The sequence below is a fragment of the Archocentrus centrarchus genome, chromosome 13 (assembly GCF_007364275.1).
Source record: "Archocentrus centrarchus isolate MPI-CPG fArcCen1 chromosome 13, fArcCen1, whole genome shotgun sequence".
In the NCBI taxonomy this organism is placed as follows: Eukaryota; Metazoa; Chordata; class Actinopteri; order Cichliformes; family Cichlidae; genus Archocentrus; species Archocentrus centrarchus.
Window position 1 is genome coordinate 769,723 of NC_044358.1, and position 25,718 is coordinate 795,440.

The following is a 25,718-nucleotide window of genomic DNA, read 5'->3' on the forward strand; positions in this document are numbered from 1 at the left end:
TTTCCATTAGCATAAAGAGTTTGAATGGCCTTAATGAACAAGGGACCAAAACCAATTTTTTTTAAGGCTAAATATAAGAAGTTGTGTTCGATAGAATCAAAAGCTTTTTTAAAATCAAGAAATAAGATAAAACTATCATCTTCAATTAAGTCAGAATAATCTATTATATCTAAAACCAAACGAATATTGTTAGAAATATGACGTCCTTTCATAAATCCTGACTGAGTTTCATCAATAATATTATCTAATACATTTTACAGACGTTCGGCCAACACCAGTACAAGTATTTTATAGTCAACATTTAGTAGGCAAATGGGGCGATTGGAGTTGACTCCTGCTGAACATGAAATATCTTTGCAGGCGTCATTTGCTGCGTCACAGTTAGCGCGTCAAATGACGCGGATAGGAAGCGCCGCTGCTCGCGGGGCAGCGTGCGATCAACGGTGCTTCTCAGACTGCAGCGCTCGCTGGCGGTGAATGCGAAGGTCACCTCCGTTTCTTTAGCAGACTGGTACTGGGTGCTTGTAATTCCTCTGCTGCCACTGAGAAAGAAAGCAATGGACAACTTTGATAATTTCAGTGCGTCGGAGAAGGCAGAGGCGACAGAGCTGCAGCGTATGATCGCCATCGAGCAGCAGAAAGCGCAGTTCCAGGCTCAGGTTTGTGATCGTGGCGGTGATTGTTTCCTTTGCGGGATTACAGCAGGCAGGCCGCATGCCGACAATTGTGTAACACTCGGAATTCAACAGTTCGGTTAATGATGTGATCTGATGTTTTGCAAATGCTTCATTTTGTCAGTAAGCAGCATGACTCTGAAATGTAAATTAAGGCTCCATTAAATGAAAATGTTCTCAAATGGAGTTGACCATTACTTTGTATTAGGACTACAGCCAAAATAATAGCTGTAAGTCTCATTTACCTCAAAGGTAATAAAGGCAGTGTTGACTGAACTTTATATTCTACTGTTAGCAGGAAGTTTAATTTCTGTATAACAAAGAGACCTGATATATATTCAGTTATGTTATACAGCACCAGTTCACAACAAAATGTTCTCCAAAGGTGCTTTATATTGTAAGGTAAAGAGCACACATTGATCAGACAGGACCAGGCTCAGTAGGTGCAAGGAGAAGAAAATAAAGGCGATCATATGGAGAAGATGGAGCAACAAACCTGACAAAACAAACTACAGGAGAGAGCAGGCACAAGTTAATGACAGGCAAGAGTGGCATCTAAACAGATGGGGTGAAGGGAGGAGTGAGCAGAAGTCTGCAGCACATCACTGGGGTCCTCAGTGGTCTGAAGCAGAATTCTGTTTGTGTCCGTTTGTGTTTATTACAGAAATGCACAAAGCTGGTGTGATCATATGGACAGACAGGTAATTTCATTTTTGCTTTGGAATATACTGAGAGAAGTGACCTGGAAGTATCTGTAGTGGCCATAATAAGAGCTGTTCCAGTTCTTCCAATACTAAGAAAGGGAGCTTCAATGCTTCCTTTATTACCCCCTTTATGACAGGAGAGGAGAAATTGCTGTCCCATAATTCATAGCAAAGGACCTGCTGACCCTTCCTAAAAATGATCGACAAAGCTGAGAAAGAAATTATTAGTTTCCATTTCACGTTGAAACCGTCTGAAATATTAAGGATTTTCAAAAATAGGCTGGTTCACTGAACTCTCTCTAAATCCAGGTTATGAGTGAAGTTAACTGATTTAAGTGCATTCAAGGCTCTCCATAATTCAGTTAGTAAGGTTTGTGGTTGTATTGCAGCTTTAAAGATTATCATTAATAATTTTTCACTTTGAGGCAGCTGAGATTAATGATGGATGAAGGGAATTTTATTTCGGACATACAAATCCTAAACAAGGAGGAAAGGACTGGATCACTAAACAGCAGGCAAATAGAATGAAATGAGATTTTATCTTACAGGCTGTGGGACACATTTATTATTGTGCTGCTTCAATCACAGGGTGCAGTGTTCTATAATTTATATACAAAGACCCAGTCAGTTCACTTCAGTAATTAGTAACCAGCATTCTGCCAACAGCAGCACAAATGAGTGGCTCCAGAACAGCAGTCACCGACCCAAAATGTCAATTACACACTCATTCTGATACCCCCCCCCCCAGTTCTAAATAATAAACAGAAGCAGTGAGCACAACCACAGCAGGCACAAGGTGTATTTGTCTTTTTAAGAACAATTTGCTGTAAATTGTGTGCCACAAACTTTGCAGATTAGTTTTGAATGATACATTTAAATATGTTCCTCTTGAAAGGGAAGCTCTACACATGCCACAAGGCCAGCTGCAAAAATAACCTGTGACCCTGTGCCTGACAGAAAACTGACACTGTGCCTCTTTAGTAAATCCAGCAGCTTTTTAACATCAACAGAAGGCTGGCCCTATATGCGCCTTTGTAATGAATGGTTATTTTTTATTTTTTACATGTTCTCAATTATATTACCTTCATAAATCAGCAGGGTAAGAACACACTAATGCCATGTTTCCACTAGTACCTACTCAGCGCAGTTTGACTCGACTTGGCACGGTTTGTAGGCTTTTCCATTAGGTTCTGGTACCAGGTGCTTCTTTAATACCCACTCAGCCGGGGTTCCAAGCGATCGGAAAATGTGACGTCGAAGAACAGCATGCTACTGACTGGCCACAGAGTGTCGTCACTAGTCATGAGAGCGGCTTCTTCACCAGAATCAACCTCGCCATTTTTAAAACCTGACAGCAAGAAAGTGGAGGCACACAAACCAACACCGTGGTCGAATGAGGAGGTGCAGACGCTTCTGTTCTTTATGGCAGATGCCAAATGAAAAAGTGTATCAGGACGTCTCCAAGCTAATAGCCCCATTTGAGTCACATACAAATTACGTCAAGAGACTACTGCCCGTGTAGCTAAATCGACTCCACCCACACTGAGCTGGTACTCAATTGTAATGGAAACAAATCAAGACTGTGCCGAGTCGAGTCTAGCTGAGTGGAAAAGAGCAATAAGATGCACGTTTTGCAGTCTGTCTTCTGCACATTGTAGTTTCAGCACAGCAGACATCTGGCGGACATCACACTGTTAAGGAGAGTAGTGTAAGGTTGTCCGTTCTCAGCACAATGCTCTTCTTTTTTTCCTAAGTCCTTATCAATCCTCTTGCCCAGTGTTCCTTGACCTCATTGTTTTCATTGAGGTCAAGGAAAAGCAGATAGGAGGCGCTTTTCAAACACACCCATGGGTGACACAAGAAACCAGCTGTCTTCTGGAATACAACCTGAATATTTGTAATATTAGCAGTTATGTGAAAGAAGCAGAGGAGGACAGCTGAGAATAGGTTAGAATATTACACAGAGTAGCAGCAGGTCTTAGGATACACCTAGTCTAAGTACTGTCCGTCTCTGTGGATGAGGCAGTTTTGAGTATCTGGTTACCTGTCAAGTTCGGACACGAGTTGGGAAAATGATTCATTCCATCATTTTTATTTGAATGGAAAATCTCAGAGTTAGCTTCAGCTGAACCAAACACAGTTACAGTGACTTCAGCTTCTACCAGAGAGCACTGATAAGTAAATGTGTCAGGTGGTATCTTGGTCACATGTCTTCAATAATCAGATTTCATAGGCTTTTAAGAAAGGAAAAAAAAATCATTAGTTGGTATCAGTTCCTATCTGTTCATCCCACATGTCAGCTCTAACTCATCTTTTGATATGATTGCAGGTGCACAGTTTCACTGATGTCTGCTGGGATAAGTGTGTGGACAGTCCGGGCTCCAAGCTGGACTACCGGACGGAGACGTGCCTGGTGAACTGCGTGGAGCGATTCATCGACACCACCCTGGCCATCACCAACCGCTTCACGCAGATGGTGCAGAAGGGCACTTAATGATAATGGACTGCACTGGGACTACATACATAGTTTATATTCCTAAATTGATGGGAGATGATGTGACTGAGTGTACATGCTTATGACAGAGTTTGAGAGATAATGGAACTCTGCATGTGAAGTAAGAGGTGTTATAATGGGACCGGTATGGTCTCATAATGAGGAAACTGGAGGAGGTTCTCCAGTGCAGAGGGAATATCTGCAAGCCTTGAAAAGTTTGAAAGAGTTAATCCAATTTTTAAAGATACTGATAAATCTTAATCTTAATCTGAAAAAAAAATATTGTCTGATTCTTCTTTTCATCCACCTGCAACTAAAGAGGATTTTCTTTCAGCAGCAGCAAAGGTTTGTCAGATATGTTTGAAAACTGAAATGATTAACAATTATTGTATAATTGAGACTACAGTAAGCAAGCAGATGTGCAGTAGCAACAAATACCTTTAAAACTTTAATCCATTTGCTTCTCGATTATATTTCATACGCTGCGGTATTAAAAAAGCTGTGCAGACATCCTGGTTAGATCCAGCTCAGCGTGCAGCAAAGAATTGGGGTCAGTGACAAGTTAAAATTAGTCACTTTCTTCATTTTACTTCTCGGAAAATCAATGCAGTACCAAATCCAAAACACTTCCTCTGTATCAGGCAGCCAGAGGAAATCTGTCTGAATAAAATTCTAACTTTAAATAAATGTGCAACTAATAAAGAAGTGCAAAGAACACTTGGTGACATTAAGGTCAGAGTTGATACGGTCAAGTTTAACCTTGTGACGCTCCGATGTTCAAGTCAAATTCAATTTGATGTGTGAAAAGTACTTCTAATATTTTCTAATCCAAACAGGGCTTAATTTCAACTATGACCTGCTCAGTATCGATTGAACTCTGTGATGATTATTAATGCTAAAATAAATGTATTAATATTAGCTGCTGCTGCTTCTTTCAGTCGCACCCTTTATTGCTCGCCACAGCAGGTCATCTGCCGCTATCCCTCCTCTGCACATGTCCAAACCATCTCTTCTCTAACTTTGTCTCCATGCTGCTCAACCTGAGCTGTCCCTCTTTTCTAATCTTGTCCATCCTGGTTGTCCTTGGTGACTCCTGCCTGTCAACCTTTGTATCACCACTGGAAACAAGAAGGGCCTCCCTGATGTACTCCCGCCCCCACCTTGAACCCTTTTTGGCACCCTATCATATGCTTTCTGTGGAAAGACACTGGAACTCTTTCTGTCCTTCTCTGCATTTCTCCATCATTATTATTATTTTGTGAATCAATAGTAAGTTGATTTAGCAGAGAAAATTTCACAGGATCATAATTCCTTTTTTCAGCACATAGCACAGCGGACTCATTAAGTCCAGGCTGCAGGTTGGTTTAAACGCTCCATTTCAGAACATTTCTCTGCTCTTGACTTTCTGTCAGAAGGAGAGGACTTCGTTAATCAAGGCATCTCAACACAAAAGCCCTACACACCTGCAACTCAGGTCAGCTTTTTAGAAGGGGCAGCCAGTCAGAAGAAATTTGGCATAGAAGAAGGGTGGCCTTAGAGGATGCATTAAGGGCCTGTTTGTGGTCTAAAAAATACAAGGATTGCTCTACAAAAACTCTCTCTCTCTCTGTCCCCATCTATCTATCTAAAAATATATATTTGAATATAGTGCTTAAAATAGTTATTTTATTTTTTAAAGTTACAATCTGATTGAATAGTTCACTTATGAGATGGAGAAAGAAAATGAGTTGTAAAGTCTAAAATGAAAATTTCTCCGCATGTCTGCATGTGACCTCTCAGTCTGTTTGTGACCTCGCCCCTCCCCCGAAGACAGACAGTCACCGTTTGAATGAGTGTTGGCTGGAAAACTGCAAATTCCAATTATGGATAAGAAGAGCATGGAATTATATTTAGGTCAAAAGTCAAAAGCGAGAAAAAAACATAATCCACACAAATGTCATTCCACGAGCTCAGGTGTTCATTCCTTGCGAGTAAATTCAACAGCTCGCATGCGCAGAACTCAGCAGTCGCCTCAGTGTGTGTGTGTATAAATTATATACACACACTGAGGTAGAAATGAGCATAACAGTTCCCCTTTAATGAATTCAAACACTCAGGTTTAAACCTCTTTTTTTTTTTTCTTCACACAACAGTTGGTCAAATGTAATGTAGTCTATCCATCCATCCATCCATCCATCCATCCATCCATCCCCTTCTGCTTATCCTGTTCAGGGTCGCGGGGGGGCTGGAGCCTATCCCAGCTGTCATAGGGTGAGAGGCAGGGTACACCCTGTACAGGTTGCCAGGGCCAACACAGAGAGACAGACAACATCCACACTCACATATACTTATTCACTTTAAATCCAGCACCAAAAATTCTACTTTTCCTGTGTATGTATTATATAGTAGTGAGTGATCTTTGGAGCCACACATATTAAAATGCTAACTGCAAAGAGCTCACATTATTCAGTAGCTGTGAATATTACTGTGTCAGCAAATAGGCTGAATTTCTTTTTGTACCACATTGAATAATAAGTGTCTAATGTGTTTATTTTTGTTCATCACATTAAAATATGAATCTGTTGTTTTTTCATGCATACTTACATCTTCTTTTAGTCTTAAACTGACAGGGTAAAGTAAGGACTGTATTCAGACATTTATTTTGTGGTCCAACCAAAGTGCAAAATTAAGTCATTAAAGTATAAAGTATTAAAAAAACTACAGTAAATGAAATTGATTGCTGGTTTCAAATCACAATTCAAGTTCTGTCCTATTAGGAACTCCATTCATTGTTCATCCACTTTTTGGGAAACAAATTCCAATGTAATGTTATGCCACTAATATAATGAAGATTATAACATAATCTCAGAAATATTAAGATAAACTTAGGCGGTATTTTGACATAGTAAAAACCCTGCAAACCTGATTGGATTGTCTGATGCAACAGACAAACCTTGTATGCATCAATCAATAGATGTATCTATTCATCATAAATACATTGATAACCTGGGAATATATACACTGCATCAGAGTGAGCTGGACTAGTATTCAAGATGTCAGACAAACCCTAAAGGAGTGAAACATGTTCGCTGCATGAGACACTACAGTGTAAGATTGTTAATATTTTTAGCTGCCCTGAGTGCAGACTTCACGGAAGTTTCAATCCACCCATGAGGTGTGGCTGTGTGCTCCCCTGCAAAGTGCACACGTCCCTCACTCTGGAACAGTTCTCTGGCATAGTGCCCCTGCTGGTAGGGTGTGAACAGGACAAAGGCTCCCAGACTGTAAGGATCCAAGCCCCACTTCTTCACCAGCCCCCCTGTACACAGAGGCCTGATGTATTCTCCATGGATCTTCACCAAATCTTCCAGGACCACAGCCATCAGCTCCTCCTCACTCATCCCCTGAAAGAGGGTGGAATCGTCAGAGCAGGTGTAGGATGCCAGCAGGGCACCTGCAGAGGTACCAGGGAAGCTGTGGCTGGGGTAGTAGATGAAGCGAGAGGGCCGGTCTGTGATGCTCTTCCCTCCCCTGATGCCCTCTTTTTCCCAGAAACGCTCCTTGAAACTAAGCACCACCTTGGTGGAGCTGGTGTAATGAACTGAGCGCAGGGCCTCCATCTTGTCCCCAGAAAGAGGGGGCTGGAAGTCAATGAAGAGGGTGGCTTTAGCTGTGGCAGTAACCAGTGCGTAGTCTACTGTTAGGTTAGTCAGGGAGCCTGAGTCACGCCAGTCCTGATACGTTATGGTCACATTTCTGCCGCCCATTTGGTTTATGAGCTTTACCTTGGAGCTGAGGAGGATGGTGGCATTTAAGACCTGGTAGAAAGCTCTGGGGAGGTGCTCAAAACCATCTGTCACTTCAAAGTAGCTGAATAAAAAATGCAAGAAACATTCCTTAATTACAATACACCATTAAAGCTGCACCAATCAGTATTTTTATGTAAAATTTGGATTCATCTACTGTGTGTGATGTGAACACTCATGATGAATCTGTTCCCCTCAGCTTTGAGTCTTTTTGTCCTTTTGAACTACAGCTTTACAGTTTAAGTTCAAACGACATCGTTTAAAGCTCTCTTTGCAGTAAAAATAAAAAGTATCCACTAAACTGACAACTGTACTCTACCTTCCCAGCACTTAGCTGCACACACCAGTTAACTAGGCAGTGAAGAAAACAGAGCTGTTTGTTGTTCTTGTGTTGAACAGTAAGAACAGCCACATATATTCCTTTAGGAGTGGAGGAGACCAAAAGGGCCAGTGTGACAGTGAAATACTACATGAAATATTAAGCTGGTTAGATTTTTGGTCTCTATCGGCCTTCTTTTCCTGTTTGCCAGCCCGTCAGCTGTAAGCTCTGTTTCCGATCCTGCGTGATTCTCTCCTGCCTTCCAAACATCCCACTGTGACATAATGGCTACATGAATATTTCTTACTCAATGTTGTCACTGATGTCTGACTGCATGTACATCATCTCGATCAGTGATGTGTAGAAGAGGCTGTTTTCATTCAGGATGTCCCCAATCATCCTCAAAGCTCCACGACTCAGATTGCCCTCCTTCACCAGATATTCCTGTGTGGACATTTTTCCCCAACAAATTAAAACTGCGATCTGTGTGACAGCTACTAAACTGATGTCAAAGTAACTAAACCTTTACCTTCACTGTGTAGGAGTCATATTTATCCAGTGTTGCGCTACAGCCGATTGCCTTAATATCATCTCTCACCTGAGTGAAAACCATATTATTTACAAGACAAGATTTACATGTACAGTGTAACAGAATGCAAACGAACCTTCCACAGTGCCTGATTGAAGAGCTGAGCAGCTGTGTTCCCCCTCTCTCTGTCAGTCAAGCTGTAGTTGAGCACACTGGGGTTGTTTTCCACTGTATAGGTTTTATGTAGCACTCCATTTACCAAGTAGTAGGTGTTGATGTCATCTTGGATGAAGCGGTTCATAGGAATTTGTAATTTGGAGGCAAAAGAAAGCAAAATCCTGTGAAATAAGCATATTAAATACCCTATATGTCAGAGTTTTTTTTAGGCTGACTGAAGTATTTTAATCATTTTGTTGAAAACTCTTTAGTGTTTTGTTAACGTTGTAAGCTTTTTACACTCTTCCTAGTTATTTAAATAGGAGCTTTAAAATAACTGCCCTGAAACGTTACAAAGACGGCTGCTGAGTCAGACTTGCTTGCAGTAGGATTATAAGTAAAGTAAAAATCTACAGGCTCATGGAGGTATTTCTTTTGGCATCATTCAGTTGTTACTTCCAACATTAATTTTTCCTTTATCAAATAAAAGGTGTCTATTTAATGAGCCCATTCACAACATACCACTGTCACTTTATGGCATGTGTACAGGGATGAAGTAGCTCTCTACTCACTTATGAAAGCTAGGGATCCTCATGGCTCCCAGTTCTGCATACCAGCCCTCTCTTCTGTTCCTGAAGGTCTCCACACGTCCTCCAATACGATTACTGGCCTCTATTATGGTCACCTTTTTTGTCACACAATGATCACACCCAGTGAGTTGTACAGCATATGCACTTTTAGTACTATTAGGATTCACTCAGAAAATGTGTTTCAGATAGTGTGGGAGTCATTGTTTCCTTGCTATAAATGACCTTGTGTCCAGCATCTTCTAAAAACTTTGCAGCTGTCAGTCCAGCGATGCCCCCGCCGATGACCGCTACATGTCGAGGTGTCTTTGTAGCAGGAAGACCTCTGTCCACCATGTCGAGAAGCTCAGCATAGTCTGTGTCTTGCAGGCACTCAAACAGGGGATCTCCTATGCTCCCATTTACAGTGAACACCACAACCACCACTAGAACCAGAGGAACTGATGGTGACAGAAAAGATGTTAATAAGCAAACTGTGACTCACAAAAAATCCCCTAAGTGCTTGCTAAGTAACTGCAAAGTTCTAATTTCCTTTCTTTTTCACTGACTTCATAAACTGAGGAGACATGACAAAAAATAAAAATACCAGATTTTCCCAGTTACAAGATGTTTATGAGTCACTTCATAGCAGATTGTTTTGTACTCACAGAGTTTGCACAGTGCCATGTGAGACATCATCTTGATGACCGAACTCCACAGTCTGGGCTTTGCTTCCACACTGTTAGAGGAAATGGAAACCTAAGAAACACAAGCACTGAATTAAGTTGGGGAGGAGTATGGTTATGAACAAAGAGAGGCACAAAATTACACAAACTTTGTCTTTTTCTTAATATGCTGGAAACATACATTAAATGTCTCAAAATCACCACTGCTGACTTCAGTTAATACAATCAGAAACAAAGCAGTGCAGGTTTAGGGCTGTATTCCACTCACCTCTGTCAAAGGTAGCGTCTCGTAAGTTGTCATGAGCCTATTCATGACGGAGGAGAAGTGACCCGGAGACCCTCATAAAACTAACCTATCAACCCTGTGACTCTCCATATGAAATAAGGCTGTCTGAAAAACGTGGATGCATAGCATGTGTGAAATTGCACACAAGGTAATTTTAATGAGACTGTGCGGCTCCCTCAGGTCTTCCAGAAATATTTTCCCACACTGGCTCCAGAGTCAACCACACTGAACAAATCAGATTAGTGGGGTTATACTAGTCATCAGCATACCTCATTTTACTCCGTCTTCATTCATTTCAATATCTGACCTGAAAGGGCTCATTTAATGGTGCCCCAAAAAGCCCAAGTCAACCTTAAAGCTGCACTGCATTACATTCATGACAAAACATGTACATTTACAAATTCTAGCAGAAATATCCATACAGGTTAGAATATGTGATGTGCAAACACTCACCCAGCTCTATGTTCCTGGCACATAATAACACAGGGAAGGCTTTTATATGCTGTGGTAAATGAAAGCAGAAAGGAAAAAAAAAAAAAGAAAAAGAGAGAGAAGGGGTGAGTTTCACTTTCTCATCTTATATCCTGGGCTCTCTCTTCTAAAACTAAACACCAGAAATGAATGTGAAAGTCGTGAAAGATTTTGTACACAAAGGACAGAATTAATTGCCAGTATCACAAGAATCAGAAACCAGACTACCCCCCACCCCCACCCCCACCCACACACCCACACCAAATTGGATAAGCAGAAGAAATTGGATGGATGGATGGACATTGATGTATAGCTGAACAGACCATTGTTCTAAGTCATGAGTTGGGTTTTATTTCATATTTGTCAGTATATGGAAAAACTCTAAGGCTGATGAACTAATGAGGCTTTGGGAGTTAAGTCAGCCATGTTCATGTATGATGTGAAAGGCACAGCTCACCCAGCACCCTGACAAAGAGGTTCATTCAATTAATCTCCTCAGTGTATGTTTGGGAAAAAATGCACCTCATGGAGTTAGCATGCTAGCAGCTAACAGTGAGCTTCCAGATATGAGTTAACAGGATAATTACACATACATATACATATACATATACAGTCAGAGCACTGAATTGAATTCATGCCAGCCAAATGAAGCAGCTGTTCCTTAATTCTTTACAGCTTGGTTTTTCACCACTTCTAGCCCACCTAAAAATCAGTTACTGCAGATCTAAATAAGCAGTTCTGGTAATTAAACTTCTTCTTCTGTCTCTTTATTTTTTTTAACATTTGGAGTTTGTGCTCATGTGTACATGTTAAGGAAGGAGCCTTTTAGTCAGGAGTGGTTAGCTGAGCATAATGCCTGGAAGCAGGGCCAAAAGGCTGGCTTAGTACTTACAACTTAAAAGTAATGTATTCATCAGGACTTCTTATGCTCGCTAATTAACACATATCTATAGAAACCATCAAACCCACTCTGGAAACCAGTCAGAACTACAAAACGAATTGAAAACAGAAAATTTAAATTAATAGACATCAAAACAATTATAAATTACAATTTTATCATTTCTAACTATGTAGCTTTCTGTACTTAGATGTTGTGGTCCTGGCAGTGTATTTCTAAGATTAAGATTGTGGTTGGTTTTATGCTAAGCACAAACTGATCACCTTTTGGCTCAAGCTGATTTTAGCTCATAGATATTAATCTTGATCTCTTCAACTGCCTCTTTGAAAGAAAGCAAATTAGTCTTTTGTTATTAGTGAAATTATCCAGCTGTTTAAGTGAACTCCGACCCGGACACAGACATTACGGAGCCCATGAGACCTACGGGCGGATCCGGTTTAGGGTCTACTGATGTAGATGATTTTCACAGGAAAATATGTCGAGATTCAGACTGAATTTCCGACACCGTACATTTAATGACTGAATCTGTTAACAAATTTAAACATGAAATATTCAGAACGCAGTCAGACCGTCTGCAGACTGCATTTAAAAACTCACTTTAAAATACATTCAGTTTAGAGTCTTAAAGTAATTTCAGCTTCATCTTCACTCAGATATTCACATCATCTCCAAAATCCAATTGTGACAGACATTTTTACATCAGTGTGACTGATTACAACAGGACAAATGATCGATCATTGATTAGTGTGTTTTGCGTCTAAAGCTTTACACAGATCATTTTCAAACGGTGAATCCTGCAGTGACGTATAACGACTTTAAGGAGACTGACGGACAGCAGCATTACTGTCCACACAGTCACACATTTAGTAAGACAAAGATTTTATTCTGAGCAATAAAGCTGTGATGTAATCGCAGTCTAAGTCCTTATACCCATGCTGATGAGTGAATGACTGCAACCGCACTCGTGTTAACACACAAGCTAAAACGTCTAACTGGGCTTTTAGTGCTTGTAAAAACGTAAAATTGTGCAAATTAATAATTTCTACTCCACGCTTTGACAGTCTTTATGAATGAGGAAATGAATCGGAGTGTCAGACACGTGGTGCATCAGGAGGGGAGGAGTCAGAGACACAGAGAGTTTTGTTGTTCAATAAAAGCAAGAGTTCTCCTCGTCCCAGGGTTAACAAACTCAGAGTTGTAGCTAAACCTGCTTCCTGGAACAGGGCCCAGATGACAGTCTCCTGAGCACTGCAGTTGTTGAACACAAACAAAAATACTACTTGTATTGTTTTTGGCTGACTTAAGACCACAAATTTAGTTCCGCAGTGCAGTAACTGAGACCAAACCCTTTCCCCTGCGAAGCTTTGGAGCCTGCCACAATCGATACGTCATACGTCACAATACAGGAAGTAAACAAACCAGACCGAATAGTTGGCATCAAGACGCTCACGAGACCTGTCCTGGAGTGTTGTGACGGCTTGTGCAGGTTATATAATTTTTTAGTTTTAATTGCGTTGTAGTTTGTTTAATGCGTTTATGAAAAAACGCCGTGCTCTCCTAAGTAAGCCGTCTTTTGAACTATGTCTTTATTCTTTGGTTTAGCGCTGTAAGGCTGGTTTGCGTGTTACGGTCCTCTGACAGATAAACAGGGCGGGATCTTCATTTCGGCATCTTTACAACACACAAAGACGCTAATATTTCCAGCTACATCCCCAGCCTTTCTCTGCTCCCACTAATAAATGTGGACGGAGGAAGTCTTACAACGTCAGCCAAAGGATAGACCGTAATGTTGACATATATTTCTCCAGGTCGGGTAAACTGTTTTCCGAAAGCAGCTCAGCTGTTGATTAGTAAGCACACAACAGCCTGTGGGACGTACACGCGTCGTGGAACAAATAAATTATAAATTGTCCAATTTTGTGAGCGGAGTCCGGTCTCACGCGACAGTTAGCAGCGTGCATACCGGTCAGAAGCGGTATTAGCTGGCGGGGGTTATTACAAATGATAACTACAGATGAATAATAACCAGTTTAGCTACACCTGGCTAGACAGATAAGCTTGTAAACGTTCATTTACTACCGAAGCACGGTGCAACCAGCGTCGGCAGCTAGCATAAATGTTCTGGCTTTTGAGATTTAAATGGCACATTTGTCCCTAATGAGGTCCATTAATGAGCAGTTTATACCACTACTTGTATGCTTTCAGTACGTTATTAGCTTGGGGGTAATATATTTATGTTGAATACACATACAAATCAATACCATGATATGAATACACATACAGGAAATTGCAGCAACGGGAGACACCCACAAACAATGAAAGGAAAATACTTAATGAGTTGGGGGCCATGAACAAATATGACCACATTGTCTTTACTTCATGTTAATCATATGCTTGCACTCACAGCGCTTCTCATTATTGGTTTGCTTTTTCAAGGTGTGACGGTACCTGGCATGCCTGATCTTCACTTCTTTAGTTGAGGCCATTAAGACGGTTACCCGTGCAGCGCCATGGCTGAGGTGCTGGGACAGAGGAGCTTATTGGGTTTTGGTGTGGTATTGGCATGGCTTGTGCTGTTCCACCTACTGGTCAACATCTGGCTGCTGTGTGTGTTCACCAGCCTGCTCTTGGTGCTGAGTGGCTGGCTCGGCTCACAGACTGTTCTGGAGTCCAACAGTGTGGTTCACCTGGAGAGATTTATCAGCTGGGAGCAGGCAAGTGTATAATTAATGATGGTTTACAGCTTGATTGTTACAAGCAGATATGGTTATAAAAACTTTGCCAGGTTCACTGGGCTAAGACAACTTTAGACTCCAGTCCTTAGTACCCCCTCATTCCCACCAATTATGCTATTATTACATTTCAGGTACTGCAGTCTGAGAATGATGAAAATGACTTGGACCAGGAGATCCACAGCACAGTGAAGAAAATCATCAGAGACTTTGTCACCTCCTGGTACTCCACTGTGTCCTCTGAGAGTGCTTTTGAAACAGAGATTCAGGAAGCTATGATCTCTATGGCCATGAACCTGAAACTGCGAGCAAGAAACACTGATAGGAAGGTACTAAGTTTTAAAGGCACCTGATTAGGGCACTTGCATGAATTTTGTGTAAACAGGTTAGGGACAGCTTTTTGGTGTGAAATCTGGTAAATTACAACTAGATTTTATACTAGAGGAACGTAGTGTTTTATTAGCCTGTTTATATTTTAGTGTTGTTACATTTTAGTTGTTGTGGAACGGGGGCACTTGTGAATATACATTATACTATGTAAAAACATTTCAGAAATCCTGTGATAGTTAAAATCATTGATGAATTTAGTATATACATTAAATGCTTCGTGGGTTTTGATAAGTGATGACAGTAAACAATTCATTCAGGATTTTTCTGGGTAAATATTAGGAAAGGTGGGACTTATTACCATTACAGGTTACTTGAGTGTTGAGCAGTTCTATTAAAAAGAACCAGAATATATTAAACCAGGAAGTTAGGAACCAGTGTCCTGCTGACAGTAGCTTATAATGGTGCTCACGTAAAAGGGACCAATTATATTAATATTCCAGCTCCATATTATTATTCTCAAACTGTTTGAGATTAGGTTTGCATGATTTATAGTTCAGAAAATCTTTATTTACCCTTTATTGGGCCTTGTTGTAGCCCCTTAGTTCATACTGGCAGTGGCTGAAGAGGAAGGACCCCATTTGGGCCTCTAAGTGACCACGGAGTAGCCAGCAATCTGGCACACACTCAGGACTGATCAACCTGTGGTGGGCATGCCTCAGCAGAGGGTGTATTGTGTTAAAAGGCTGAAACACCTGATGACGCTGTGGTTCACAAATGACATGTGCTGGGTTGTTTGCGCCATCTGGTGGTGACAAGAATAGCATTAGAGTGCTGAAGCTTCAGGGACTGAAACACCAAGTCCTATGTAAGAAATCTGTGTCTGCAAAGATGATGTGTGAAAGACTGCCCTTTTCTGGATGGCTGCCTCTTGCAAACAAAAGATTTGTAGAGCAGGTCGGTGGGGTGTAAGTGCTCACACCTGGATCTTTATCCCATAGATGACCATATTAGGGATATCTTCTCTCAGGGACATCACAGGGAGCTATGTCACTAGCTTCTTTACACGCAATGGTAGTTGTTAAATTGACACTCAGAATTTTAAAAAAAATCTGAAAAAGTCTTTAATAGGGTGTGTAAATTTGTGAATTCTGCAGGAACTGACCCAGAGGATCCTAGATCTGTTTGGCTGCCACCTGCAGGACTACACCAAAGCCAAGGAACTAGTGAACAAGCAGCAGATGTCTCTGACAGCAAATCAGAGCAATGAGAATGAGCAGTTGTGGAAGGCTTATTCCAGTGTTAGCGCCTTGCCACCTCACCTCGCCATGACCAGTGAGACAGTGGAAGTCAACTATGTCAGAGCAGTCGCAGATATGTTGCTGCACATTTTAGTGCCTTCACCTCACTTGGAAACCCGCACTGGACGGTTTGTGGTCGGAGAACTCATAACCTGCAATGTCCTGCTCCCTCTCATTGCTAAACTGTCTGACCCTGACTGGTTAAATCTCCTCATAATTAAAATATTTGCCAACCAACTGCAGGAGACAACAGAACCACAAAATTCATCCCTACTGTTACTGTCTCCACCTACCGAAGCAGAGCTTGCTCCAGTACCACAGACAACACATGTTCCTCAAAAGAACAGCGAAATTCCTCCGCAGAGAGCAGAGACTGAAACCATCAGTGACACAGAGTCTACCGTGCCCATGCCTGCTGCCATTGATGTGACTGACTCTGAGGAGGTGGACTTTCCACAAAACAACGCTGAAGAAGATGAAACCACTCGACCCTTTTTAAGGCGCTACACGAGAGGAAGCAAGTCAAATCCATTTTACCAGGAAAATGACTCTGACCCAGATTCTCCTTTGGCTGATTTTAAACAGAGTTCCAGCGATTCTTTGGTCATGATAGGGCAAGATGATAGTCTGTATGACAGACAGAAAGACTGTGCCACATCTGTTGAGACCAACAATGGGATGGACTTAGAAGATGTTTGCCATAGTCCAGTGGATGGCCCATGCCCCAAAGTCCTGGTGAGCTCAGAATCAGTTGAGCATTCCAATGGCTGTGGCCCATCATCAGTTAGGACAGCAGAGGGGGCTCCCAGTATCAGCAGCCTTCCTTCCTTGGAGAGGGACGGTGGTTCCCATGCAGTAAATGCCAACAGAGACCTCCTTATGGGTGTAGAACAGAGTGGGATAGGTAGTCCCAATGAGCTGAGTGTAGTCAGTCCATTGCAGGGCTGTTCCTCAATGCCCACATTCAGCTTTGAGCCCCTCAGCAGCCCCGAAGGACCCGTCATCATCCAAAACCTCCGCATCACTGGAACCATCACAGCTAAGGAGCACCGAGGCACTGGCTCACATCCCTACACTCTTTACACCATCAAAGTAAGGAAATTACAGCTGTTTCCTCTAACTGTTAATTCATTTTTCGTGTCATGTGTTGTTAACTGTGTGTACTAGGCTGATGTATGGCCCAAGTGACAAACCAAAGAGAGATAAAATATTTAATACGCTGTACTACAGCAGTGGCTGAGGTAGTTTCTATCTGCTATCAAGCATTTGGCCATGTCGATTAACTTTTCTCCATTTTTGCAGTTTTTAGTGCTGACAGTGAAACTTATGCAGTGATGGAGACTGTAATTTAAAAACATTTCAATAGCATTAAAATATTTTCCAAGTCACATTTAATTTTCAGTTTTATTTGAGAATTACTCCAAACCCAAATCATTTTATTTTAGTATAAATTCACTTTTTGCATCTGCACCTTTCGCAGGTGCAACTTGACTTTCACTCTGTCATACGTGTGCGTAATCACACGTAATCACGTGGTCCCGTCCCTGAAGCTGCAGGTTTAATGCATTAAGATGCTTCATTATGTCACAGAGAAAGGCCGACTCACACAGCCACATTTCATCCCAGAGCCTTGCTGAGTCTTTTCCTTTACTTTCCATGAATTGACAGATTTCCTCATGTAGCTCATCGCGTCTGTGTGATAAGGCACGTCACCAAATTCAGAGGCTATTTCCCCTGAAACTACTGGTTATTTAAACCTTTGCCTCATATAAAGTTCACTGTCTGTGTTACGGTGCTTATGATGCGTTCTGTCTTCAGGACTTTGCTGCACAGCGTTTCCTGCTGTGTGATGCACTGTCAGCTCACCTGTGCAGGTCTCCATCTTCTCCTGCATCCACCCCACCAATCGGCTCTTTTCCCCACACATCGCAGGCGGGGAAAAGAGATGCATGGGTTTACCTCTGATGTCAGTGATCAGGTCCTCTGCCTCCCACCTGTTTTGAAAATCTCTGTTTTGAAAATCCACTTTTTCCACTTTTAGTTTGGCCATTTTTGGGGGTCAGGCTAGCTTAAATGTCACTGTAAAAAGTGCTGATTGATGTTTTTATCTGCTGTTCACTGATCAATGTGTCATTGGCAATGTGGGAAAATGAATTAGTGCACAGGGCTAGGCCCATGCCACAGCTGTTGCAATGCATAGTGGGATTTGTAGTACAAGTGGTGGAGAGGTCCTGTTCAGTGACTGGAATTACACAGCTGCCTATGTCAACACACCTTACTTTGAGCCTTATCAAAGCTTAAATGAGCAGATTAAAAAACCCAAAACATCATGTACTGTGGTTAGCTGTGGAGACCAAAACAGTTTTTTGTACCAGGCTGCTACTGTTATTGCTTAAGCTTTGCATTTCAACGTGGGGGTGTATGTGGATTGATTCACCTTTGGAGCCAATCTCAGCTGCTACAGTTACACCGTATTCAAAGTACTGTAGTTTGTAGCACTTGTGTGTTGCGTTCAATTTTCAGCCCCAGCACTTGGTGCTTAATCTGGTGAGTGAGCCAGCCAAAAAGGAAAACAAAGGATGAGCAGGGCTGCGGTAGTCTGTGTGGCAGTGACTGAACTTTCAAAACAGGAAAGGGATCATCCACTTATAAATTGATCTGGCTTTGTTCTTTCAGACAGGTACTAATTAAAAAAGACTAAAATTAATTTCAAATAATTAGCTTATTATTAGTATTAGACCTAAGATGCACCAACAGTAAAATTTGGGGCTATTAGAGTACCCAATATGTACCCTAGCATGGGTAAATGGTCATATGTCATTTTGTTTGCTGATCAACTGAAAGTCTAGTATCAGCCGATCCCAACGTGCAGCCTATATCGGTGCTTTCTTACTTTCGCTGAGATGTCAGTGAAACCTTACACTTTGTTTGGTTGGGTTTCAGTATGAGACAGCAATGGCTTGTGAGAACCCAGGAAGCATCCAGCCAGGCTTTGAGGATGCTGAAGCCGTACAGGCGGGCTGTGAGCATCCATCTCCTGCTCAGTCCATAGCCTATCATATGGTTAACAGGCGATACAGTGAGTTCCTCAACCTGCAAACGCGGCTAGAAGAAAAGACAGAACTACGGAAACTCATCAAAGGTACGGAGGACAGACTCTTGATCATCTCATCAGATTTTACTTTATTTGATGCAGCATTTAAAAAGCCATGCTGTAATTTGAACCGTTTGACCTGACACTGGCCAAGGTGTGTATAGTAGAACTCTGAGGGATCTAATTGGACTTAGATTTGGTGTTTGATCCTGCTTAATCTGATGTGTTTCAGGTGTAAAAGGTCCAAAGAAAATATTTCCAGACATGCCATTTGGAAACATGGACAGTGATAAGATAGAAGCCAGGAAAGGCCTCCTGGAGACCTTTCTAAAGGTTAGTGAAAATCTTTTCTTAATTCCAGTCATTTGTTGTTTGTTGGCCTGCTGCTACAAATTTAATTTGGTTTCCTCGCTTCTTTTGTGTCAATCTTTTCAGCAACTTTGTGCCATCTCTGAAATAGCCAACAGTGAGGAGATGCAGGAGTTTCTCGCGCTCAATACAGACGCCAGGATCGCCTTTGTCAAGAAACCTTTCATTGTGTCACGCATAGACAAGGTGAGCACTACATGACTTGAGTATATGTGCTTAGTAGGCTGGGACGAAACATTGATAGCTGTGCAATGATGTTTCTATAAAAGAAGTAATGCCTAAGCCTGCCATAGTTTGGAATGCGTGGAATGTGTGTTTGCTCATCCAGATTGTGGTGAATGCAATCGTTGACACCCTGAAGACAGCGTTTCCTCGTTCAGAGCCACAGAGCCCTACAGAGGATAATGAAACAGAGGTGGATGGAGGCAAAATATGTGCAGACAAGAAGAACAAGTAAGACAGATATCCAGGCTTTTTGCAGTCTTCTTACTCTTATCCTGCTTTTTAAACCATCTCAGGAAGCAATACCCCACTCACCTTCCTGCACCTCCTGCAGAACTGTCTCTGCTCATCATCATCTATTTTGTGATCTTGCCAGCATCAGAGCTAACAGGAATGTTGTGGAGACTGAGTTTTGTCTAATTTGGAGTAGCCATGGTGCAGGAGTTAGAGCAGGTTGTGTGCTAGTCGGAAGGTCAGCGCGTTGATCTCCAGCTCCTCCGGTCTAAATATCAAAGTGTCTTTGGGCGAGATACTGAGCCCCAAATTGCCCCTCAGACATCTATCAAATTTTCCAAAATACACCTTTCAGTTTATGCTTTTCTTAATTTTAATATGTACATTATGTGCTGCAGGTAGTGTGCCACAGCCAAATTTAAAATTTCCTCTATCTTGTAATGTCAGAGTAAAGTATGATTAGTTGCACTCCACCACCTCAGAAGTGGAATATTTTTCATCTTGGTGTTGGTGTGCATGCTCTTACTTTGTGCACACAAGCAGCGTGTCTCTTAGCATGTCCCTTAGCCCTGGGGTATCACCACCCACCACGCCAGCCTAGCTCTGCTGCCCACCCGCTTCTCAATGAAAATGGATTGAATACCAATGGGTGATGCTTTGATGTGAAACACTTTGAAAAAAGCTCACTCTTTCAGTGTATATCTGATAAAGCATTACTAGAATTATTTAGATTTACAGTACGCTGAAAGTCTGTGCTCATCTTCCACAGCTTCAGGTTTTTGTAGCTTTGACCCCACAGCCTAAAAAAGGCTGATGGGGTATTGTTATCACCCCATTGAGAACCATGGCAACTAGAACTTTTAAATTGATAGCGTCGGTGCATCTACTAAAAATCTCGCACAAGTTCAAATCTTGGTGACCTTGACTTCAAGGTCAAGTTTTTTTGAAAATCTTGTGAACACCACAACTTGAGGAAGATGTCACCTAGGATGTTCAAACTGAGGCATAGATGCATTAAATGAAAATCTCAAACAAGTTAGTTCCAATCACAGAAAGTGAGTATTCTCTGTTTATATTTTTTTGTAATTTTTCCATTTTTTATTCCTGGTTCTTACTTAGCCGTTTGCTTTTGATTTGATATGGTGAACAAAGTCACTGAGGCTCAGATGATTAAGATCTACTGAGACCTGGTAATTATGTGTTCTAGGGGATTCGTGTCACCTAAAGATTCTACCTCCAGGAGGCTGAGGGCAGCACCAGTGACCACCAGTATTTTTATTAATAGTAGTTGTGGAAATAACTGGGAGTAATGCCACATAAATGTTTATTAGATTTTGTTTCAGCTTTTGATCAGTTTTTAGCAGCAGATTTAAGTTTGCTCAGATGTTGGAATGGAATCACAGATGTACATAATTGATTAATATTGTATATATTGTGTTGCAGGCCAAAGTTAGCTGATGGCACACTTGAGATTACCACTAAAAGTTAACCATGAGGTTGCTAATGCTTAACCTGTGTGGCCTCAGAACATGGTAGCAATGATGGGAGCTGACAAACCAGGCTCCTCTATAACTTCCCGTGATACGTGACCTTAAATGGAGTTTGTCTAGTTTTCAATGAAATGATATTCAATGTTACATTCTTATTGAAGATTTACTGAGACTCATTAAAGCAGGGCTGTTCCTGAATCAGTCAAGCTGGATTTGCCAATTGACTATGACTCATTTTGTAATTTTATTTGCCCTCTAGTTAATGTCTGATCAAACAGAATCATATGTTAAATCAAACTGGAGTCAGGCTCTTAGTCTCACATTTTTTGTCACTTTAACAATATGTAAAATCAACTCAGAGTTGAATTGAAAGTCTTAGGAGTAGGAATGATTACTGTACATGATAGTTATTACTGTGTAATAAAAATCTGACTTGTTTTAAGCAAAGTTGAATTATTGCTAGAGATATTGCATTGTTGGATCAGTGTTGTTTTTTGATGTGTGCATTGTTTGTTTAATCCAGATCTCGTCTGAAGTTCTCCAGTAAAAACATTCCCTTCATGAACGGCTCAGACGTAAGACCTCCAGTTTTGTTCAGTTTGGACCAAACTAGCACAGTAAGCAACTTTTATCACAGTTTGGATGCATAGTTCTTAAGTAATGCAAAAATCACCAACTATAACTATATTTTTTTTTGTGTCTCTATGATGCAATCAAACAAAGTTAACAATAAAAAAATCAATTTGAGAACAAACCTATAACAAAAATATTTAATTGCAACTAAAATACATTTGATGTTAAAATGTGAATGCAAATGTTTTGCAAATCCAGACTTTTTCTTTGCTGTCGAGTAAAACGTGTGCAGGACCTACGCTGAACATGCAAGCCACCTCTTTATTGATCAGTCTCTAGTGGAGCTTGGCAACATCCACATTAGAGTGGGACAATAGAAAACATTTACAGCTATGTTCACATTGTTTTTGGAAACCTTTTTATTGCCATTTTATTATATTTATTTATTTATTATCTCCATGTGTTTCTGCTCTATTGAAACTGGCTGTTTCTCACAGTTTGTCTCACTGATCAAGACTGATAAATAGCAATAACACCTGCGTTATGTCTTCTAGCATAGATTCCAGCCGTAAGACAAAACAAACCAAATGTACGGCTTTCCAGTCAAAACTTTTGGATTCACATTTGATTTAAAATTTAAATTGACAAGCAATAAAACCTTTTTTGAGTGAAGTCTCTGTCAAATGTACGCTCACTGGCCACTTCATTAGATACACTTGTTCAACTGCTTGTTAATGTAAACATCTAATAACCCAATGAAATGGCAGCACCTCAACCCATTTAGTCATGTAGACAAGATGACCTGCTGAAGTTTAAACTGAGCACCGCAATGGGGAAGGAAGCTGATTTGAGAGACTTAGTGAACTCATAGCAAGGCAACAGTAACAACTTGTTACAATCAAGGCATGCAGAAGAGCATCTCTGAAAACACATCACATCAAACTTGAAGCAGATGGGCTACAGTAGCAGAAGACCCCACTGGGTTCCACTCCTGTCAGCTAAGAAGAGGAAACTGAGGTCACATGGGCCCACCAAACTTGGACAATAGAAGACAGGAAACACATTTCCTGGTTTGATGGGTCTCAGTTTCGACTGCAACCTTCAGATGCTACTGTCAGAGTTTGGCTCAAACAGCATAAAAGGATGGATCCATCCTGCCTGGTATCAGCAGTTCAGGCTGCTGCTGGTGGTGTAATGACATTGGCATATTTTCTGGGCATACCTTGGGCACCTTAGTACCAACTGGGCTGACCATATCCATCCCTTTATGATCACAGTGTGCCCATCTTTTGATGACTGCTTCCAGCAGGATAGCACACCCTGACACAAACCTCAGATCATCTCAGTCTGGTTTCTTGACCATGACGAGTCACCAAATATCAATCCAATAGAGATTTACATCATGAATGTGCAGCTATGTGTGATGCTGTCATGTCAAGATGGGCTTGTTGAATCTATGGCATGAAGAATTAAGGCAGTTTTGAAGGCATAAGGTGGTCCAACCCAATACTAGACACTTGTGAAGTGGCTAATGTATTATTTAATTGCAAACCTTTTCTTCTGCACAATAAAGGATCCATACCAAGCTGATTAAAGTTTAAGTAACGATTAAAAAAAGAAAAGAAAGCAAACCAAACCAAACCCTTGTTGGGTTATTTTCCCTTGTTTAATTTTCCTGCTTTGTGATTCCACAGGTGTTTAGTGGGATGTCTTTGGGAGAGTTGCAAGCTTTTATCACTGAACAGGAGAAACTGACCATGAGGGGTGAGCCAGAGAGAGACATCTGTGCAGGATTAAGAGAATTTGGAGGCCATCCGCATCACAGCTTGAGGGTAAAGCAGAGTAAGGAACATGGTAAGAACAGGGACTCGTCTTTAATACTGGCTTCACTTTGGTTTATGTTAGATTGATTAGTTAATATGCATTTCAGTGCTGTGTATACATTTTAAGAAATCAAATTTACGAACCCACAAGTTGACTAAAGAGCATGAAATAACATAAAACTAGCCAACATCACGCTCAATCACACCCAACAGCTAACTCAGCAGCACAGCTCCAGTTTAATAAGACAAGCAATTTGGAAATCTATGTACTTTTGGTAGCTTCACAAAAATTGTAATGTTTTTGTCTAAATTACTGGAGTAATCATCATCTGGGTTTTGGCTTATGTCACTACAGTAAGTATGGATAAACTTAAATGGAACAGCCAAAAGCCAGTGTTGAACTTGATCTTGAATCACCATTATCACAGCAATCGTCATGTCTGTGTGTGCGTGACTCACGCTGGCTTGTCTGCTTTCGTTTTCCTTTGTGTCTGACCAGCTCACGTACTCATTAACTCACTTCCACTTTCCATTCAGCGTCTCACCGTGATTACAGCAGGGAAATCTGACTGAAGCCATTTTTTCCCATATTCCAGTCACTGATCAGATTCGTCGAGACCATATGTTCATATTTTGGCAAACTTTGATATGCTGCTGTAGCTATAGAGACACAGAGTGAGGAAGCAAAGCAAGCATTAAATGTGAAGCTTTTTGTTTTTCAGATTAAACACACTGCTTTACACTGAAGTGTGTTGTTGTTTTCACAGAGACACTGCAGTCCTAAAATTTGTAGACATTACTGAGCAGAGGTGTGTGCGAGAACACAAGTGTATGTTAGTCTTGGACGTGCATTGTACAGAGTTACCCATTGGGCCCATGTGAGGATGGGCAGAGTGGGGGATGTGGGGACAAGAAATTGTATGAGGAATTCTTAACTGTGAGTATCACCTGTTCCGCCTCCTGCACTCTCTGTCAGGGAAACTCCCTCATCAGCACCAAACTGAGCATTTCCAACAGTCTGAGAAAAAAATATCCCGACCTGATTCTTTCAAAACTGTCAGAAGCTCATTCTTCTGTGAGAGTAGACAATTATGAATGCAGGAAATATATATAAAAATGACTGCACTGCATCTAAGTCTCAGTGACAAGAAAAAAAGGAAACTCCTGTCTGCTACGTTAGGTCTCAAACACCTCACCTCACCTATTGCTGACCATGTAGATATGAGAGATCCCAGCTACTGTCCAGGCTGGGAATTCTTATTCTGATAACACTTTATAATAACCATCATTAATCTATGGTCAGTCACTAGTTAATCTCTAATCAGTAGCTGTCTTGCTTCTAACAAATAATAAAACATAATTTATTGGAAAAATAGATATAATGGGATATTTTGCTGTATGCAGTTAAATTTGTGAGGAAAATGTCCTGATTCCAACAGGTTCATCTGGGTTTTCACACTTATTGAATATCATGTGTTCGAGGCAAAGACTGTATAAAAATTGGATGTCATGACATCTTCCCTAAATTAAGTATGAAATGTTTTGAAATTCAGCCTGAACCCTAAATATTAGTTGTTAACTACCTTTAATGCTTAACTGCTGTGCTGCCTGTCATCCACGCTGTTGCATCATGCAGTCCCTTCCTGCATTATAAGGAATTACCACAGGAAAAATGGAGGCTTTTATAAATGTCATATGGAAACTATCTCTCCTCATGCTTGGTGCTGGAATGAGTTTTTTTTTCTTCACTGTTTGATAAATCAGTTTTTCCTGATATAGGCGTCTGTTTTTTGAAGGAATGGATGTTTTCCCAGTCTGTCTGGGTAAGCGAAGGGTGAGTTAGATGCTTACTTCTGAAGAAACTGGCAGACCATAGATCTTGTATAAACGATTTACGTAACCAGCTTGAAATCCACCATTTTTATTTTATCTATTTGTTGTTGACAAATCGTTTTGAATCTGTTTGCCTTTTGGTTGCTGCTGTA

The 25,718-nt window shown here is 41.1% G+C and overlaps 3 protein-coding genes across 4 annotated transcripts in view; 2 read left to right on the forward strand and 1 right to left on the reverse strand.

The window, feature by feature from the left end:
* The first annotated feature begins 393 nt into the window (after nt 1-393).
* Nucleotides 394-6,092, forward strand: timm8b (translocase of inner mitochondrial membrane 8 homolog B (yeast)). Its single transcript, XM_030744546.1, has 2 exons — nt 394-659; nt 3,708-6,092. Exons 1-2 carry the CDS (start codon nt 558-560, stop codon nt 3,870-3,872), a joined length of 267 nt encoding a protein of 88 aa, XP_030600406.1. The 5' UTR covers nt 394-557; the 3' UTR covers nt 3,873-6,092.
* Nucleotides 6,079-10,278, reverse strand: il4i1 (interleukin 4 induced 1). Its single transcript, XM_030744545.1, has 8 exons — nt 10,182-10,278; nt 9,896-9,986; nt 9,474-9,688; nt 9,234-9,346; nt 8,642-8,843; nt 8,506-8,574; nt 8,284-8,420; nt 6,079-7,721 (listed from the first exon to the last, which is right to left on the reverse strand). Exons 1-8 carry the CDS (start codon nt 10,224-10,226, stop codon nt 6,953-6,955), a joined length of 1,641 nt encoding a protein of 546 aa, XP_030600405.1. The 5' UTR covers nt 10,227-10,278; the 3' UTR covers nt 6,079-6,952.
* Nucleotides 10,279-12,976: 2,698 nt separating this feature from the next.
* Nucleotides 12,977-25,718, forward strand: part of snx19b (sorting nexin 19b) — a 51,608-nt gene continuing 38,866 nt past the window's right edge. For both annotated transcript variants that reach the window (XM_030744453.1, XM_030744454.1), the window contains exons 1-10: nt 12,977-13,054; nt 14,005-14,282; nt 14,435-14,629; nt 15,785-17,020; nt 18,872-19,070; nt 19,255-19,355; nt 19,458-19,577; nt 19,720-19,844; nt 21,861-21,954; nt 23,605-23,764. In XM_030744453.1, the coding sequence (XP_030600313.1) occupies nt 14,079-14,282; nt 14,435-14,629; nt 15,785-17,020; nt 18,872-19,070; nt 19,255-19,355; nt 19,458-19,577; nt 19,720-19,844; nt 21,861-21,954; nt 23,605-23,764 (2,434 nt within the window). In that variant the 5' untranslated portion in view covers nt 12,977-13,054; nt 14,005-14,078. The remainder of the gene's footprint in view (nt 13,055-14,004; nt 14,283-14,434; nt 14,630-15,784; nt 17,021-18,871; nt 19,071-19,254; nt 19,356-19,457; nt 19,578-19,719; nt 19,845-21,860; nt 21,955-23,604; nt 23,765-25,718) is intronic.

What these genes read in the sequence shown, in the direction of transcription:
- timm8b (XM_030744546.1), top strand. Translation starts at nt 558, where the DNA reads ATGGACAACTTTGATAATTTCAGTGCGTCGGAGAAGGCAGAGGCGACA. An exon ending in AAGCGCAGTTCCAGGCTCAG is followed by an intron (nt 660 to 3,707) that starts GTTTGTGATCGT and finishes ATATGATTGCAG; the next exon opens with GTGCACAGTTTCACTGATGT.
- il4i1 (XM_030744545.1), bottom strand. Translation starts at nt 10,226, where the DNA reads ATGAATAGGCTCATGACAACTTACGAGACGCTACCTTTGACAGAG. An exon ending in AGACGCTACCTTTGACAGAG is followed by an intron (nt 9,987 to 10,181) that starts GTGAGTGGAATA and finishes TGTGTTTCTTAG; the next exon opens with GTTTCCATTTCCTCTAACAG. An exon ending in GACATCAGTGACAACATTGA is followed by an intron (nt 7,722 to 8,283) that starts GTAAGAAATATT and finishes TTTTTTATTCAG; the next exon opens with CTACTTTGAAGTGACAGATG.